Genomic DNA, 14,994 nt, shown 5'->3' on the forward strand with positions numbered 1-14,994 from the left:
GAGAATTCATGTTTCAGTGCAAAGTAAAAGATGAAGGTGGATTATTCATGCATAACCCCATAGTTACAGTTTCTCTCTCTCTCTCTTTCTGGCAGTGGAATGAGACTATTAAGCTTTTCCGCTGTGGCATGCCACTGAGAAGGCACTGGGCACACTTCCGCTGCTATGATTGGAGTTTCACGGGATCCGAGGCAGTCGATTTCTTGCACGACCTTCTGCGCCGCAATTACAATTTTGGACCGGAGGTGACTCGCTACCAGACGCTGCAGTTACTCAAGAAGTTCTTAAAGGCTCACGTTATTGAAGATGTGAAGGGCCGACATGGCACGGAGGACTTCGAGGACAGTGGCCACTTATACAGGTGTGATGTAGGCCTCAGTACACTTCACAGAGACATCAAAAGTGTTGTTCAAGAGGGATTTTTGATGTTCAACCACATCCATAACGGTCATCAATCTATTGAAAGTATAAAGAGGTGGGAGATAGATTGAAAAACTGATAATATTGCAATTGCCGTTTTGGAGCAAATTGAGTAGTACAGAGTATGTCATCTTTAATTAAAACGATTAAAAAAAATACTTAAAACAGACAGAATCAATGTGTAATCAATGAAACAATGAAATAACATGATATATCTGCTCTTTTGTGGTCAATTTTGTGGTCCACTCGTGTTTTGTGTGATACAGGCACATTTTATAGATGTCAATACTGAATACATGCACAATAGGCTCCTCCCCTCCCCTGAAAAAGACATGTTACATCTCAGTGGGACTTTTCTGGTTGAATTGATTAATTAATTAAAATACCGCCCACTCCTGTGAATATACTGTATGTTATATTTTTGGTAAAGAAACATTTTGTGTAGTGAAGTCGTTTTTGGTTGCACAAAACCAACATCACAAACCTTTTCCAAAATGTTCCTGACAATAATGTGTTTTTTATTAATAGTCAACATCAAATCATGCCTGACTAAGACGTGTGTATCACTTCACACGCATCCCAATCGACATCGCAATAATCATATCAAACCAAACAACACGATTTCAACGATTTTGACACAATTCTGATCTGATATTGAGTCTTTTGTCCTCCAGGTTCCCCGCCATGTCTCCCCTGAAATCTATCCCTGCCAGATCCCTGCTGCGAGACTGCAGTGACCTGCCCAGACTCATTCGCTGGGATGATTATGAAGAATTGCCTCAACAGAAAAATACTGTCCCGTCAAAGCCTGCTCTCTTGGTGAGATGATTTCCTCTCATTCCACTGACTGATTTTGTACATTTTCAATTGCAAATGCAAACGGATGAAAGTGTGTTTTTGTTCTGTGTGAAAACAATGCACATTTTCTTGATTTCAGACCTCTGATTTATGGAATAAGAGGCACAGTGTTGCAATAGGAGATGTACATGAGTGCAAGCTTATAAGAAGAAAAGAGGTGACGCCTAAGCAAGTGGACCACGTCTGGAAAAGCATGACAATTGCACAGTATGTAAAGTTTGTCTTCTTTTGTAATTCAAGTGGATTTATAAACGATTAACATCTTCAAAATACAATTGCTGTTTTAGTTTGCAGAGAGTCCTGGGCCTGAAGACACTTGAAGGTGTTTTAGACCCAGTGTATGTGAATGGGAAACATATAGAGCACAATGTGACCAAAGTCAATAAGTCGGGCATCGTTGTGCTGGAGAACAAAGCAGGTGATGTGTTTCATTTGAAAAGCTGTTCTGTGCTTTTGTTTGTTCTGAACTAACCCGTGTCTCTGTTTGTGTTTGCAGAGGACATGCCTTATTGGGTTGTGTCTGCGATGAAATGTCTTGCCAATTGTAAGCATCATTTCATCACTTTTGGCATGTGTCTCTTCACTTTCACTGCAGATGACTCAAACATTTGCTTGTTTTCTAGGGCCCAACGGCAATGACCCCAAACAGCCCATGTACCCGGGTTTTGAAAGGGATGTTTTAAAAACTGTAGCAGAGTATTTTCAAAGACTTAAACAGCCCCTGTTGACGTTTCATCTGTATGAAGTCTTCGTCAACATACTGAGTGAGTACTGCTTTTCTATTCAACCTCTTGCTCTAGATCTTAAAACTTTAATCCAGTTGACACAATTCTATCCACATCCTTTGCTCTAGTTTAATGAAAACTAAAGTACAATGAATACACTGTATGTGACACTACCTTTAAATGTTTTGTGTCGGTGTAATCTCTAATTTGTCCACTAATGATCCATGATAGGAAAAGTTTGAAAGGTGACTGTTTTTGAGATCCAGAAGTTGTCTTTAATCTGAAGGCATTAGAATGTATAGTACTCTGAGCTACATCAGCCCTGCTCTAAGGGAGGAGATAACGCTTGAAACCCCTCAGACTTTATTTAAATGGTTCAATAATATCTCCTGTAGCGTATCTCTTTCAGACAGAACCCTTTTGACCCGTGTGGCTTGCCACTATCTTGCCTTTTGTTAAACCATTTTTACTCCCTACACACTCCTTTACAAATGAAACTATCCATTCACTATTACAGTATATTACTTGTTACAAATCAATGTAATCCCTCATTTGTCCAGGAGTGATCATTACAGATTCAGTTGTAGTCATCAGGACAGTATTTTTCTGTTTTCAGTGTCCAGATGACAACTGAATTTTTTTCTACAAAAATACTTGATGCCTCTTCCTTCTTAAGAAGTTGTATGCCCCGAATTCACCTCCCAAACCTGGTTCCCTTGATTGTCTTGCAGGTCTGCTGAGTGATCAGGAGATTGCCACTGAGGCTCTTCAGATCAGCTGTCTGTTACTGCCTCCTCCAAACCGCAGACGGCTCCAGCTCTTGCTGCGGCTCATGGCTCGCGTCTCGCAGAATCAGCTGCTGCCTCCACTAAATGACACTGTTCCCACTCGCACTCTGGTACACACCACTTAGAATGGAATAATAAACTGCATTAACAGAAAAACAACAAACATTGGATATCAAATGGCAAAGAAACACTATAAATTAATTCTTAAGTAAAGTAAACAGGGAAGTGCTTTTGATTGTAAAGGATTAAAAATCAAGTTTGATATTTCCAGACAGTAGACAGTGTTTTTATTATTATCTTTAGTTAAATAGATTTGTTGTCATTGTACAAATGTTAAAGGAGCTGACTTGAAAGTGCTTTTGCAACAAACAATAATTAGAGTCACCTCAGCGTAATGCCTTGAATTGCTTTAATGTATTGACTTTTAAATTTGAATGTCTTAACACAACTTTGGTTTAAAGTGTATATGTATTTTTGTCCCATTAAAATGATTCTTGCGTTTCATGAAGTAAAAGTGAAGCCAGTTCTAAAGCTAATACAAAGTTTAAAGTACCTTTTGTGGAGGCAATAACAGCAATATTATTTTAGATTAGACATTACTGTAAAATCAAAACACTCAACTGTGTGAGAACGTGTTGTGCCACTGTGGAATTACTCATCTCTGTGTTATGTCACGACAATTTATCTATTCGTTTAATGCCGATAATTAAAGCGGAGTGCTCGTTTATGTTTGTTTGTGTTGTCAGATGGTGCAGATGTTCTCACAGTGTGTCCTGGGCTCTGTGGACGAGATGGACCTGGATGAACTGCTCTCCACTAAACTGGTGATCTTCATGATGGAGCGCTACAACAGCATTTTCCAAGTGCCACCCAAACTGCGCTCCCAGGTGGAGGAGCACCTGTCCCACCTACGCCGAGTGCAGGTTGTTCAAATGACCACCACACACACACGTAAAATGATTTATTTGTTTGTGTGCAGACAGACGCAGGGTAGTTATGAAACGTAATAGAGGTCGGATCATTTCTGTCAATATTTTTAGCGAGTGTTTTGAGATTGCGGGTTTTAGGAAAGTTGGTTCATCCATGATTGATAAGATTCCTTTATTGCCACACATGGGGAAATTTCATTGTTGCAACGCAGGTAGATACAGAGGAAAAGGACATAACTTATAGGAAGTTCAAATAAAAAACACTCTCAATAGAAGAACTCTTATAAACAAAACTCTTGTAAATAGATTGTGATTATTCAGGTCACAATAAATCGTTAGGACTCAAATCTAATTATCATTGTTTTTTTTTTTTTTAGAAGCAAAATTAAATATTCAGTCAGCACTCTAAAAACGTACACTTAATTATAGTGCGCTTTTTATGTGGTGTAAAGTAGTAACATATTAGAATGAAAGAAAAGAAAATAGCTCACTTTTCTCTTGTTAAATGTGTTAATAATCATTGTATTGTGATGTTTCTTCTCACAATAATCGCTCAAATGTGATATTGTGACATCCATGTTCAAAATGAACTGCTTCAAACTCAAGTATTCATCCTCATACGCCGGTACACAATCCACTTTACAAGGTCATCACAGTTACAAGGTCAAGAATAGTCCTCCAGTTAGCAGCACATGGTACTTATACTTATACTGTGCACGGGGGAAGTTACACACGTATTCAACCAAACACTGCAGGGTCACGTAGAAGCAGGAGGAACAGGAACCAAAACAACAGTCTATGCAATGAGATTAGTGCTTTAACATTTCATTCAGTTGTAATAATTGAATACTAACAAAAATCTACTTCAATATGCAATGTGTGAAGATTTACTCAATGTATAGAAATCAGTATATTTTTGCCATCTGCACTAGGTTGATTCAATCAGAAATCCTGCACATATTGAATACATTGTCAACACGTTACTTCTTACCTACAGGAATGAAAATATAACAGTGTAAAACAGATAATACTTCATGGTCGGCTTGTCTAGTTGTGTCCATTGGCCGTGAGTGAACATGTTTAAGTGACTTTACAGAAAAGAGAGATGTCCAACACTGAGCTGATACAATAACAGACATAAGAGGGGAACCAGGTGGGGAAATACTCTAAAACTTGAATGACAAAATATATTGTAGTATTGTTCTAAACAATGGAACCATAACATCACACTTCTTGTTTTTGTGGAGCTGTTGACACTAGTTGGGGGCAGAAATAGGTGCCTTAAGGACTAATGGTGACTGTACAGGATTGAACAGACAAGTCATTTGTACAAAATCAGGTCATCATTGATTTGATTCATTTTGTCTTTCTAAATTGATGTTTCCTGTGTCACTTTAAGGTGAAGACTGGAAACGCCGTCTTCACTCACCAAAATAATCTGTCGTTTTTGCACATTCTTTTCGATTGTGAGTTCGATTTGTCTCACTGGCTAAAGCTATTTCTAAAATCTACCCCCAATCTAGTTTTTCTCTTGGCAACACAGAACTGTCAATACTTATTTTCAGTGGAATTGCATAGACCGCACAAGAATCAAAAACTTTTCACAAGCTCTTTTTAATGGCTGTTCACAAGGTGCTGTTTATCTTCTGTAATAACGTGCTAACTTCTGATCAAGGCCAGGAGGAGCGTCATCCTCATGTGTTTCTGCTGCACTGACCTTCACAGCAAGTTTGAAAGTAATCCATTGATCCGATTGTGCCCTTGTGTCTCTGCAGATCAAATACGCTGGCACGGACACAGACTTCGGTGCCTCGCCAGCTTTTTATAAACACATCAGAAGAGTGGAGGCCGAGGAGCCGACGGTGATCGGGACTCAGACCCCGCTGCAGGAGCTGCTGGAGGGGCTCATCGCGGACAAGGAGCTGCCCATGCGGGACAAGAGGAAGAGGCTCAAACAGGTGAGGCCGAGGAGGAAAGGGAAGTGTTTAGGGCTTTAGAATCAGGAAGGGGTTTATGGTCATTGTCATATAAGAGGCATGCATGAAAATTAAAATGTACTAATAACACAAATATACACTTGGTCTGAGTATATACACTATTTACAGATGGTCAGAATAGTGCAAAATGTGAACAGTGCAATGAATGGTTATTGGTTTGATAATTTTACATGTAATTAAACCTCAAAATATTGATTAAGTAACAAAAATGCACAACAGCTTTTGAAACCAGTGCGTAAGTAAATTGAATGTAAGGTTTAGTAGAGCAGCATAAATGTAAAATATCATCACTTTTTACTCAGAAATTCAAAATATGTGTAATGAAAAGTCATTTCTACCTCTGACTTTCTCACATCGCACAGTAAATCATCTTTACAGAGACACAGTACAGAGGTTCACCTGACTGAGTTGAATCCTGGCTCAAAAGCTCTTCAAAGTGACGTCTTCCAGAGAAGTCTTGTTTAATTCAAATGCGTTTTCTTTTCTGACAGTTCCAGAAGTCTTATCCGGAGATCTACCAAAATCGATTTCCCACCCAGGAGAGCAAAGCTGCTGTTATACCTGAGAAAGCCCCGCGGCTTAAACCGCATCTTATGCTCTTCAACCTCAAAAGATCCTTCCAGCCCTTTCAGAGGAGCTGGAGTTTCAGAGCATAGTCCACTGCTTCTGCTGGAGAGATTCACTGTTACGCTCATGGCAGAAGTCTGAACGGTGAGCAGTTTACTCGCCCTTCTCATTCACTCAAATGACACTAAAGATATATTATTAGCAGGAATGACACAATTTAAACATATCGACTTACATCTTTAATCTATTTGTATATAGATAGGAAACTTGAAAAATAATGAACCACTTAGAGGTCCACTTTCCCTTCAAAAGCTGTTTGCAGCTAATATAAATACATTTCTCATGTCATGTCTTAACCACAGTAGCAGCAAACAATGCTGTTCAATTCTAATAATAATATGTACATTTCTTTTTCTTGAAAACATTTCTTTGATTAAAACTGTTATTGATAAATTGTTTTTATGCCACATGAACAAACCACAGCACTAAGTGTCTCTAAACCTATTTCAATCTTCAAAATCACTACTGAATTTACTATCAATTGGGGAATTGTTTAATCATAGAACATTTTATAAAAAATGAGAATATTTCTGGATTTTGGCAGCTTGCAGTATAATTGAGTAAAAAACTACTACTGATGAACATATCAATATTGGGGGATGGTACTGAATGTGTGATCTGAATTGTGTAAAAACAAACTTTCACCACAGAAACGTGAGTGACTTTATTTGTTCTTAAATACTACAGCACTGATGTTTACTCTATAGTTGTCCTTCTCATGCCCCTGGTCCTGTTTCTGCTAGAGCACGTTTTACTGTTTGCACAATAAGCAGTATCTATCTTTCATCATTTCTGCTGTATTATTTATGTTTTTAAATGTTGTATTTGTCTCATATGTTTCCATCGTGTGTCATTTACTGTCAGTGTTGAATTGCTCAACCAATCAACATTTATTCTTTTCTTATTCTGTGATTAAGTTGTTTTTGTGTTTTTGTTTTTTATCCAATGCTGGAATTACTGTTACTATAACTTGAATTGCTGGAAAAGTTAAAATAATAATGATGCTGGTAGTTTACACTTTGTAAATAGATTTCTTCACATGTTTGTACTACTTCAAAAAGGGATACAATGTGTAATTTAACTGGACCCTTGATCTCTGCAGAGGTCACTACTGTAGAACCGTAATAAAAATGTTTTAGTGAATGTACCTGTGTTTTTTTTCAATATTCAGCTTAAGCCCTAAAGTAAGTTTGATCAAGGCTGAGTAACTGCATTTATTGAACTAAATAAATGCAGTTTATTAGTTCAATAAATGCAGAAATTACAAATTGCCGTTATAATCTTATGGTTTGAACTCCTTTCAACTGACAACATTCAGATATTTGGGGTTGACTAATGGCACCACTTTCTGAAACTATTGTGAAAGATGTCAAAACTTTAGCTTTTTGTTTCACGTGAATAGGCCCAGAAATGACAGAGATATGAACCATAAACCAGGTCAAATCTGCAATCTGACAGTTAAACACCACATTCCATCATGTAATTTAGACCAGTCTCCAGCTTATTTTAAACCTTGTGTTGATGGTGCAAGTATTACAGTGATGCTTACTTCCTCTGTGTGGAGTGAATGAAGAATACAATGTGAAGTGTATTTGAGTATCCAAAAAAATGCTATCAAATCGAATGCATTATTATTATTATGATTTTTTTATGCGTATTATTAATGCACACTCAATTTACTCGTTCTTATTGCTAATTAGACGCCATTAAAAATAGCTGGTGTCATATTGTTTTGACCAGCAGGTGGCGCCAGTGTTCGGCATTACCATTGGCCTCTGAACGAGGGGAAGTTTTAAATGAGCTGCTCAAATATTCCCCTGTCAGTTCTTCTGGAGCTTTATCTGAGGACGAATCATTTGGGGGTTCTTAATTAACATAAATTATTCACTGCACAAATGATTAACTGTTAGTCATTTGAGTAGTGAATAATTTATTTTTAATTAAGTGTTAGTCACTAACACCTATCTAAGATGTACTTCTAGAGTCAATTTCAGTTTGGCAAACTTTATTTTTCCAGTGATTGATCTGGAAGGTATGGTATGTTTATTTATATTTTTTTAACACTATATCACCTTATTACTTACAGCATATCATAAACAAGAAGCCTTTGACCTATACCTTTGTGACTGTATCTTGTTGAAGATTATCCCTGCAACTATGGGCCTTAGGCAGGTGGAATATTGCTCAATAGTTTCCGTTGTTAGGCAGGCCCTATGTGGAAGTTAAATGTAGGAAATGAGGTAAATTGATCCAGTTTTTGGTAATTTACCAGGTACAATATTTTTTAGAAATGTTTGTCATTAAATTATGTTGCTTTAGGTACTAAGGACAGATACCTATATGTTGTGATGAAACTGATCAAATAAACATTATTTGTGTCCCAGAGCGTATGAAAAGTCTGTGTTCACACTTCAGCTAAAAGTTCTCAGAGAGATTTGTTCTAAAGTTGTTTTTGGTGGATCTTATGTTTTCAGAGTTTTGTATTCAACAAACTTGTAAAATGATAAATGGCTATTGAATATTTACACTGCTCCCCTTGACTGGGGCGCTGCAGATCCTTCTACTCAGATGCTTCTGGTGCTGTTTCCTCCACAGCAGATTTCACACATCAAACCAAGAGCTTTAGGACGTGTGCAGCCCTGAGACTAATTGGAACATTGTGCAAGGTTCTGCCTACGGCCGAGACATTGGCAAAGTTGGCTTTAAGGTATTGCATTATTTTCCAACAATTAGTCTTGCATATGAAATAGGTTAATACATTTTCATATATTCACAATAAATGTATTTTGTGCAATTGGAAAATATGACATAAAAATCTGAAAACTTTATGATAAATTGAGCCACCATCAAAATGTAAATTTTTGAAAATTATAGTTTAACTAGACAGATTAAATTACATGTGGGACACACTCACAACATGTATTATATAAAATGTCTGTAGATATACATTCATTTTCTTTTCTACCTTATATTTTTTAAATGAATTGTGTGCAGGTTCTGCTTTGTAGTCTGAATGTGATGCTTGGCCTCTTCCCAATAAGCTGCTTATTCAAATGGTTTGGCAAAAAACTGAATCAGAAACAAAATAACCTAAAATATTTTCACTAAATGGAAACCTAAGAAAACCAAAAACCAAAGATAAAACAAAGAGCAAAATAAAAAAAAATGAGTAAACATAAACAGAATTTAGTGAAAACGAAATAGAGAGACATAAGAAAAGCAAACAAACTATGAGTGTCTCAAACGCACACAAAGTCAGACTGAATGACAACAAAATGAGACACAGTCAAAATGGCCGGCAGCCCGAACAGGTGGAGTGTCTTTAAATAGTTGGAGGTGTTGTACAGGAGCAGCCCATCAGGGTCAGGGCTGCGGATCAGGCCTCCAATCACAGAAAAGGACTCACACAGCCATTTTACATGGAAGAGACAGGATTATTTTAACCATTTTAACCAAAATATAACTTTAGGGGAGGAACTGACGGCCCACATTTGACACATTATAAAGCTGTTTTTAGTATACAGCTACTTATTATACGTTCTACTACCATCTGTGCGACTGATGAGGTTCTTGAGAACACAGTTTTCATTTTATTATATCCAAAATGTCATCAAGCGGAAGTATTTGTGAAACGGCGTCTTCCTGGTGAAATGTTCTGCTTTCTTTGATTACAGAAAATGAGTCATGAACATGTATAAGCTTCTAGCCCAGCAGTGTCTCAATGGTTACAGGAATCGCCCACCAACCTGAAGGTGAATACTGTCATCGTGTCCATGGGCAAGACACTTCACCAACTTTTCCTTCAACGTTGTGTTTATGAGAGCAAATGCAGGCTACAATACTTTCACCTATGTGCTCTCATATATTAATTTACATGCAGTCTTTTCCAATTAACCAATAATAAAGCAATTAAAATGGCTTCTAGAACTTAGTACATATCACTGCATTTTAGAATCATCCTTCATCTTTGTTTTTAATGACAAAGGACAACTTCTTTGTGTAAAATCTATGCCGTATAACTATATAAATCTATACCACAGCGCCTCTTAGATACCCAGCCCTCTTCAATATCTAAACAAAGATGATCTAGCGTGAAAAGACAGGTTAATTGTGGGTCGCACTTGGTCAGAAACACATTGATATTCGTGTTATTGTTGCGAGGTGTCTGGAGCAGTGTTAATAGAGATAAGGGATTTCTAAGCAGCGGCGCAGAAGAGGGAACGCTCTCATTGGAGACACTGCAAAGCCGTGAGGAAACCCTCCGCTGTGAATACTGATCAGGCATTTTACCGACCATCACTGAGCCAACTGTCTTATTAAGTGTGGCGCGTTTGTAAGTATATATAATAAAGTTCCCTGCGGAGGCTAAAATAAGGCTCGAAACGTGTCCTTATGCTGCTAATGCTACTGCTGTTGATTCTACTTCTATTTGTTTACTTACTTACCATTAGTATTAGTATTATTTAGTCTTATGCTAGCTATTTTTACTTTACTTTTTTTTTTTTTTTTTTAAATCTTTTTATTTTATTTATTGTTTTTTTTCCCCCTCCATTCCCTATTAAGATATGAGAGAAGTTTTGTTAATAAGAGTTTTTTGTTTTGTTTATAAGAGTTCTTCTATTCTTCTATTTTTAAACTTCCTATACGTTATCTGTCCTTTCTCCCTGTATCTACTGCGTTGCAACACTGAAATTTCCCCATGTGTGGACATTAAAGGATTATCTTATCTTATTTGTACCACTATCCATGTGTTTCAGATGATGGGAAGTTGGGACCTTGCCAGAGCAATTGAGGATTTTAAACCAAATGTCATCAGCATGTGGTCCACAGTTTTACTTTGTCTTTAAGCATGTGTGCAACGTGCAAGCTGCATTGGAGGTCAGCTTCTTCTCCAGCAGCAGAACACAGACTGTTTGAAAGTGGCGCCTTTTATCTGGTTGCACTAACTTGGACCAACTACAGTGGCTAAAACAGGGATGAAATATTATAATTAACTTGTGTAAAATACTCCTAAACACTCCAATGATAAAAAACAAAACTCCACAAACTATTTAAAATCCAACTTCACATAAAAATCCTAAAAAAACAAACTGAAGTTAAAACCCATAAACCATTAAAACACCCACCCTGCTTCCCCATACGTCCTCCTGTGTTGGTCCGGCCCAGAACCTTAAAAAGAGCCTGTTACCATGGGAAACTCTTTAGCTCAAGAACAGGAGGAACAGGCTTAAATCTCTTCCACAATACAATATTATAAACATCCACTCTTAAAAACATCCTTTAACAGATATTGCACAATTTATTGTAATTGGTAAATCCATCATTTCCTTTTACTCCAGGGACCAGCAGCTAAAAATTAAAGTGCCCTGTGCCCAGGATCTAAACGTGGTGAAAGGAACAATCAATACACAAAACACTTCGAAACCAATTCTGTGCAATTTGCTTTTTCTAATGCTCAAATTATGTTTAAAAGTGCTGGGTGCTGTCCAAAGTGCTATGTGTAATTTAAAGTGCCAGAGCATGTCACTTGAAACAAATGGCCTGTGTGTTGCCTTCACCTATAACTGGAAGCTCAAGCTCATAAATAACTTTTACAACCCATGTTTGCACTGAGATTTAAAAGGAAAATAATACTAAATCAAGAGTAAATCTTAATTACAGAAGCAAAACCTGCATCACTGCCTCAAAATGTTGACCTTGTAACGCAGTGTCCTATGTTCTAACTCATAGAACAAGTGACAGGCTATTATTCATTAATGGATGCTTAATGCTCCTTGGCTTTGTAAATAATTAACATTGAAAGAAACCAGGGCTTCCCAATTTTGTTTTATTTTAATCTACTAATACATGCCCTTTGTTTTTCTTATTTTCTATTTCAACTATTACAATTATTCCTGTTTTTGTGTTACAGTTTATTTTCTTTTTTGGTTTAATCTGTTGCAGTGTGTGAACTACTGTCTCCAAGTAATTTCCTTTATGGAGCAACACAGTTTGTCTAAGAAATAGTCCCACTGAATCAATTACATTTGTGCATAGAAGGAAATTGTCAAATGAATCAGAGAAGGGAACCTAACGCTGGGCCTTGCCATTACTGCACAGTGTTCCAAATATTCCGAGAGGTATTGGCACGCTCCGTTCAGAGAGATCACGCGCAGAACTGCAGCATTTTCACTTAATGGCTCAAAGTGGCTACTACAATAATAATGCATAATACTCTCTGCATTCTGCCGGGCTGCTCTCCACTTTCAGGCTTTCAACAGCGCACATGCCCAGGCCGGAGCCGCTGCAGAGACAATGTGCACTCTCCAGGAGCGGAAGCCCACCATGTTCCTCGGAGAGTTTTTCCTGGAATGCGTAGACACATCGCTGTGATAATTGGCTCTGCTCTGGAGGGGTCTTTAGCCCTGGCCATGACATTTAACGCAGCCCAGAGAAGAGGATTCTGCTGTTTATATGAGACCTGTAACACACAGTTCATCTTTTACCTTTTGCCAATGCATAACGGTCACCACGTGTTTTTGTGGCTTTTGTTGTGGGGGTCTTCCTCCTCCGTGGAGATGTTATTACTTTGAATGGTCCAGAGGTGTGGGGGCTTTGTTTGTCCCTAGGTTTGGTACAGTTTCCCTTCTTTGTGTTTAGTCATTACAGTTTGGTTTATCCTGAATATGTTTTCTTATGTGTTATTCATCAAAAGCATCTTACTTTTGGTAAATTGCACCTCAAATAACCTCAAATAAAACTCGTCTGTTCATTTCCAACTCCTCATGGTTGGAACATATTTGCTGTTTAAGTTTCAGGTTTCAAAATATGATCTATTTAGTGAACCCTTGGTATTATTTAGAATCCCACCAGTTAAAAAAGGGTGACTCAACCAGGCCAAAGTGACCTCCAGTGTTCCATGGTTAGTCATTAGCTGACTCACAAAAGGTGCATCGAGTACAAAAACAAACATCCAAGATCAACCCCCAAACAAGGCAGTGAACAAAATGTCCGTCTCTCACTCTATGGGGAGGGTCATCTTTTGTTTGAATCATGTTTTGGCTCTACTTTTTCCGTAGTCTGGGTCGAATCTAATCCATTTTGGCACAATTTAATGTTTCTTACGTAAACACAAGCTGAAAGAAGAAAATGCTAAGGCAAAATGAGAGAAACGATGAGTGACATTTCTATATTTAACTAATCTCATTGAAGTGGCATAAAATTAAGAGCAGAGCGTTGAAACTGTTGAAAGAGCGTCAGTTGAATGAAGTAAAAGGGCTTATGTAAGGGTAAGTGGTAAAGCTGTCTTAATGCTGTTCACTTCTGAAGGAGACGGGGCTTAATACACTTTAATGACTAGATACTCTTCAAGACCACGACTTAAGCCGCTTTTCTTATTACAGTACTAGACCTATGGATTAATTTGTATCCTAAAGGAAACTTGATTATGTAACATTTAAATCTTGTATATTTTATGGGAGGCACTTTAGCCAAGGATTAGTTTTAACCCTGTGGATTTTTATTCAATTTCTCATTCCAGATTCTGCCACAATCTAAATAAAATTAACAAATGAAGAACGCTGTCCAAGATATAAACAATGAGGTAATGATACTGTTTAGAGTGTTTCAGAGCTTGTGACATCAACATTTCAAATCTTAAAGATGTAGTCAGTCTTTTCCGAGCTTGGCACTAAAATACCAGGACAGTATGCAAAAGGTGTGGAAAAGTTTAAAATATGTTAATTTATTCAATGACTGATTGAGCCTCAACTCCAATCATTTCAAATGCATAAAATAGTGATTCTTATGTCATAAAAAGTCTTAAAAGTTATGACTTAGATTCCATCAAAAAGAACATTATGATTAAATGGTTTGCGTTAGTATCAGAACAGGTCATTTATTCTCATCAGTTCAATCGTATTATTGTTTTAATCCTTAAGTGAATGGAAACTGTGACCATAGTAACAAAAATGATTGATGTCGTCATTGTTTCATTGATTGGTTAAAGGTTGCGCCAAAAGACCCAAGGACATGATATATTAGGTAACATTCAGGACTCTTTTTCATATCCCCTGTGCAACTTTTATTACATATTACCCTGACCAGCTAAAACTTCCCTTTTCCTTTAAAGAGCGTTCACAACATGAGCTTATTAACACTTTCAAATGTTCCACACGACTATGTCAACTCTATGTGTACATTTGATTGATTTAACTGATGTATCGATCGATTCCCTAAACTTGGCCGATGCCTTTATAATTATTAAGAATCTGTTCACACTTGCACATTCACCACATAAAAATGGGAACTAAACAAAACAAAGATTAAACAAGAGCCAAACCAAGCCCACATGAGGACTAAAACAAGCTCAATTAGAACCAAAGGAAAACCATGGATGGACCAGATGCAGAAAGGAGAAGTGAAAAGCCTGAGAGGTGAAAAGCGCTGAGTTGGAGCTGAAACAAATGCAGAGAAACACTTGTACTGGTCAGGAAAGTGAGTGTGTTGGAGCGGACGAGGGCCCCGCAGGAGGAGATGATGAAGCAGGTGAGAGTAGAACAGGAGAAAATGAAAAAGTGGTCCAGAGGTGGTTCTCACACTTTATGAATCACTTCAGCCCTTCAACAGCCTCTGACAAAGCATTAAAAGTGCAGCTCGGTGGTGGAGTGGA

At 37.6% G+C, this 14,994-nt stretch overlaps 1 protein-coding gene across 1 annotated transcript in view; it reads left to right on the plus strand.

Moving 5' to 3' along the window:
• depdc1b (DEP domain containing 1B) overlaps positions 1-6,621 on the plus strand; it is a 7,394-nt gene extending 773 nt beyond the window's left edge. Inside the window, exons 2-11 of the mRNA XM_072461325.1 lie at positions 96-361; positions 1,095-1,239; positions 1,358-1,485; positions 1,566-1,696; positions 1,775-1,822; positions 1,902-2,042; positions 2,735-2,901; positions 3,538-3,714; positions 5,496-5,678; positions 6,209-6,621. Coding sequence (XP_072317426.1) covers positions 96-361; positions 1,095-1,239; positions 1,358-1,485; positions 1,566-1,696; positions 1,775-1,822; positions 1,902-2,042; positions 2,735-2,901; positions 3,538-3,714; positions 5,496-5,678; positions 6,209-6,373 — 1,551 coding nt within the window. The 3' untranslated portion in view covers positions 6,374-6,621. The remainder of the gene's footprint in view (positions 1-95; positions 362-1,094; positions 1,240-1,357; positions 1,486-1,565; positions 1,697-1,774; positions 1,823-1,901; positions 2,043-2,734; positions 2,902-3,537; positions 3,715-5,495; positions 5,679-6,208) is intronic.
• Positions 6,622-14,994: the final 8,373 nt, after the last annotated feature.

The sequence above is a fragment of the Eucyclogobius newberryi genome, unplaced genomic scaffold, assembly GCF_026437365.1.
Source record: "Eucyclogobius newberryi isolate DKJ021-1_F unplaced genomic scaffold, fEucNew1.0.hap1 SCAF_3, whole genome shotgun sequence".
Taxonomy (NCBI): Eukaryota; Metazoa; Chordata; class Actinopteri; order Gobiiformes; family Gobiidae; genus Eucyclogobius; species Eucyclogobius newberryi.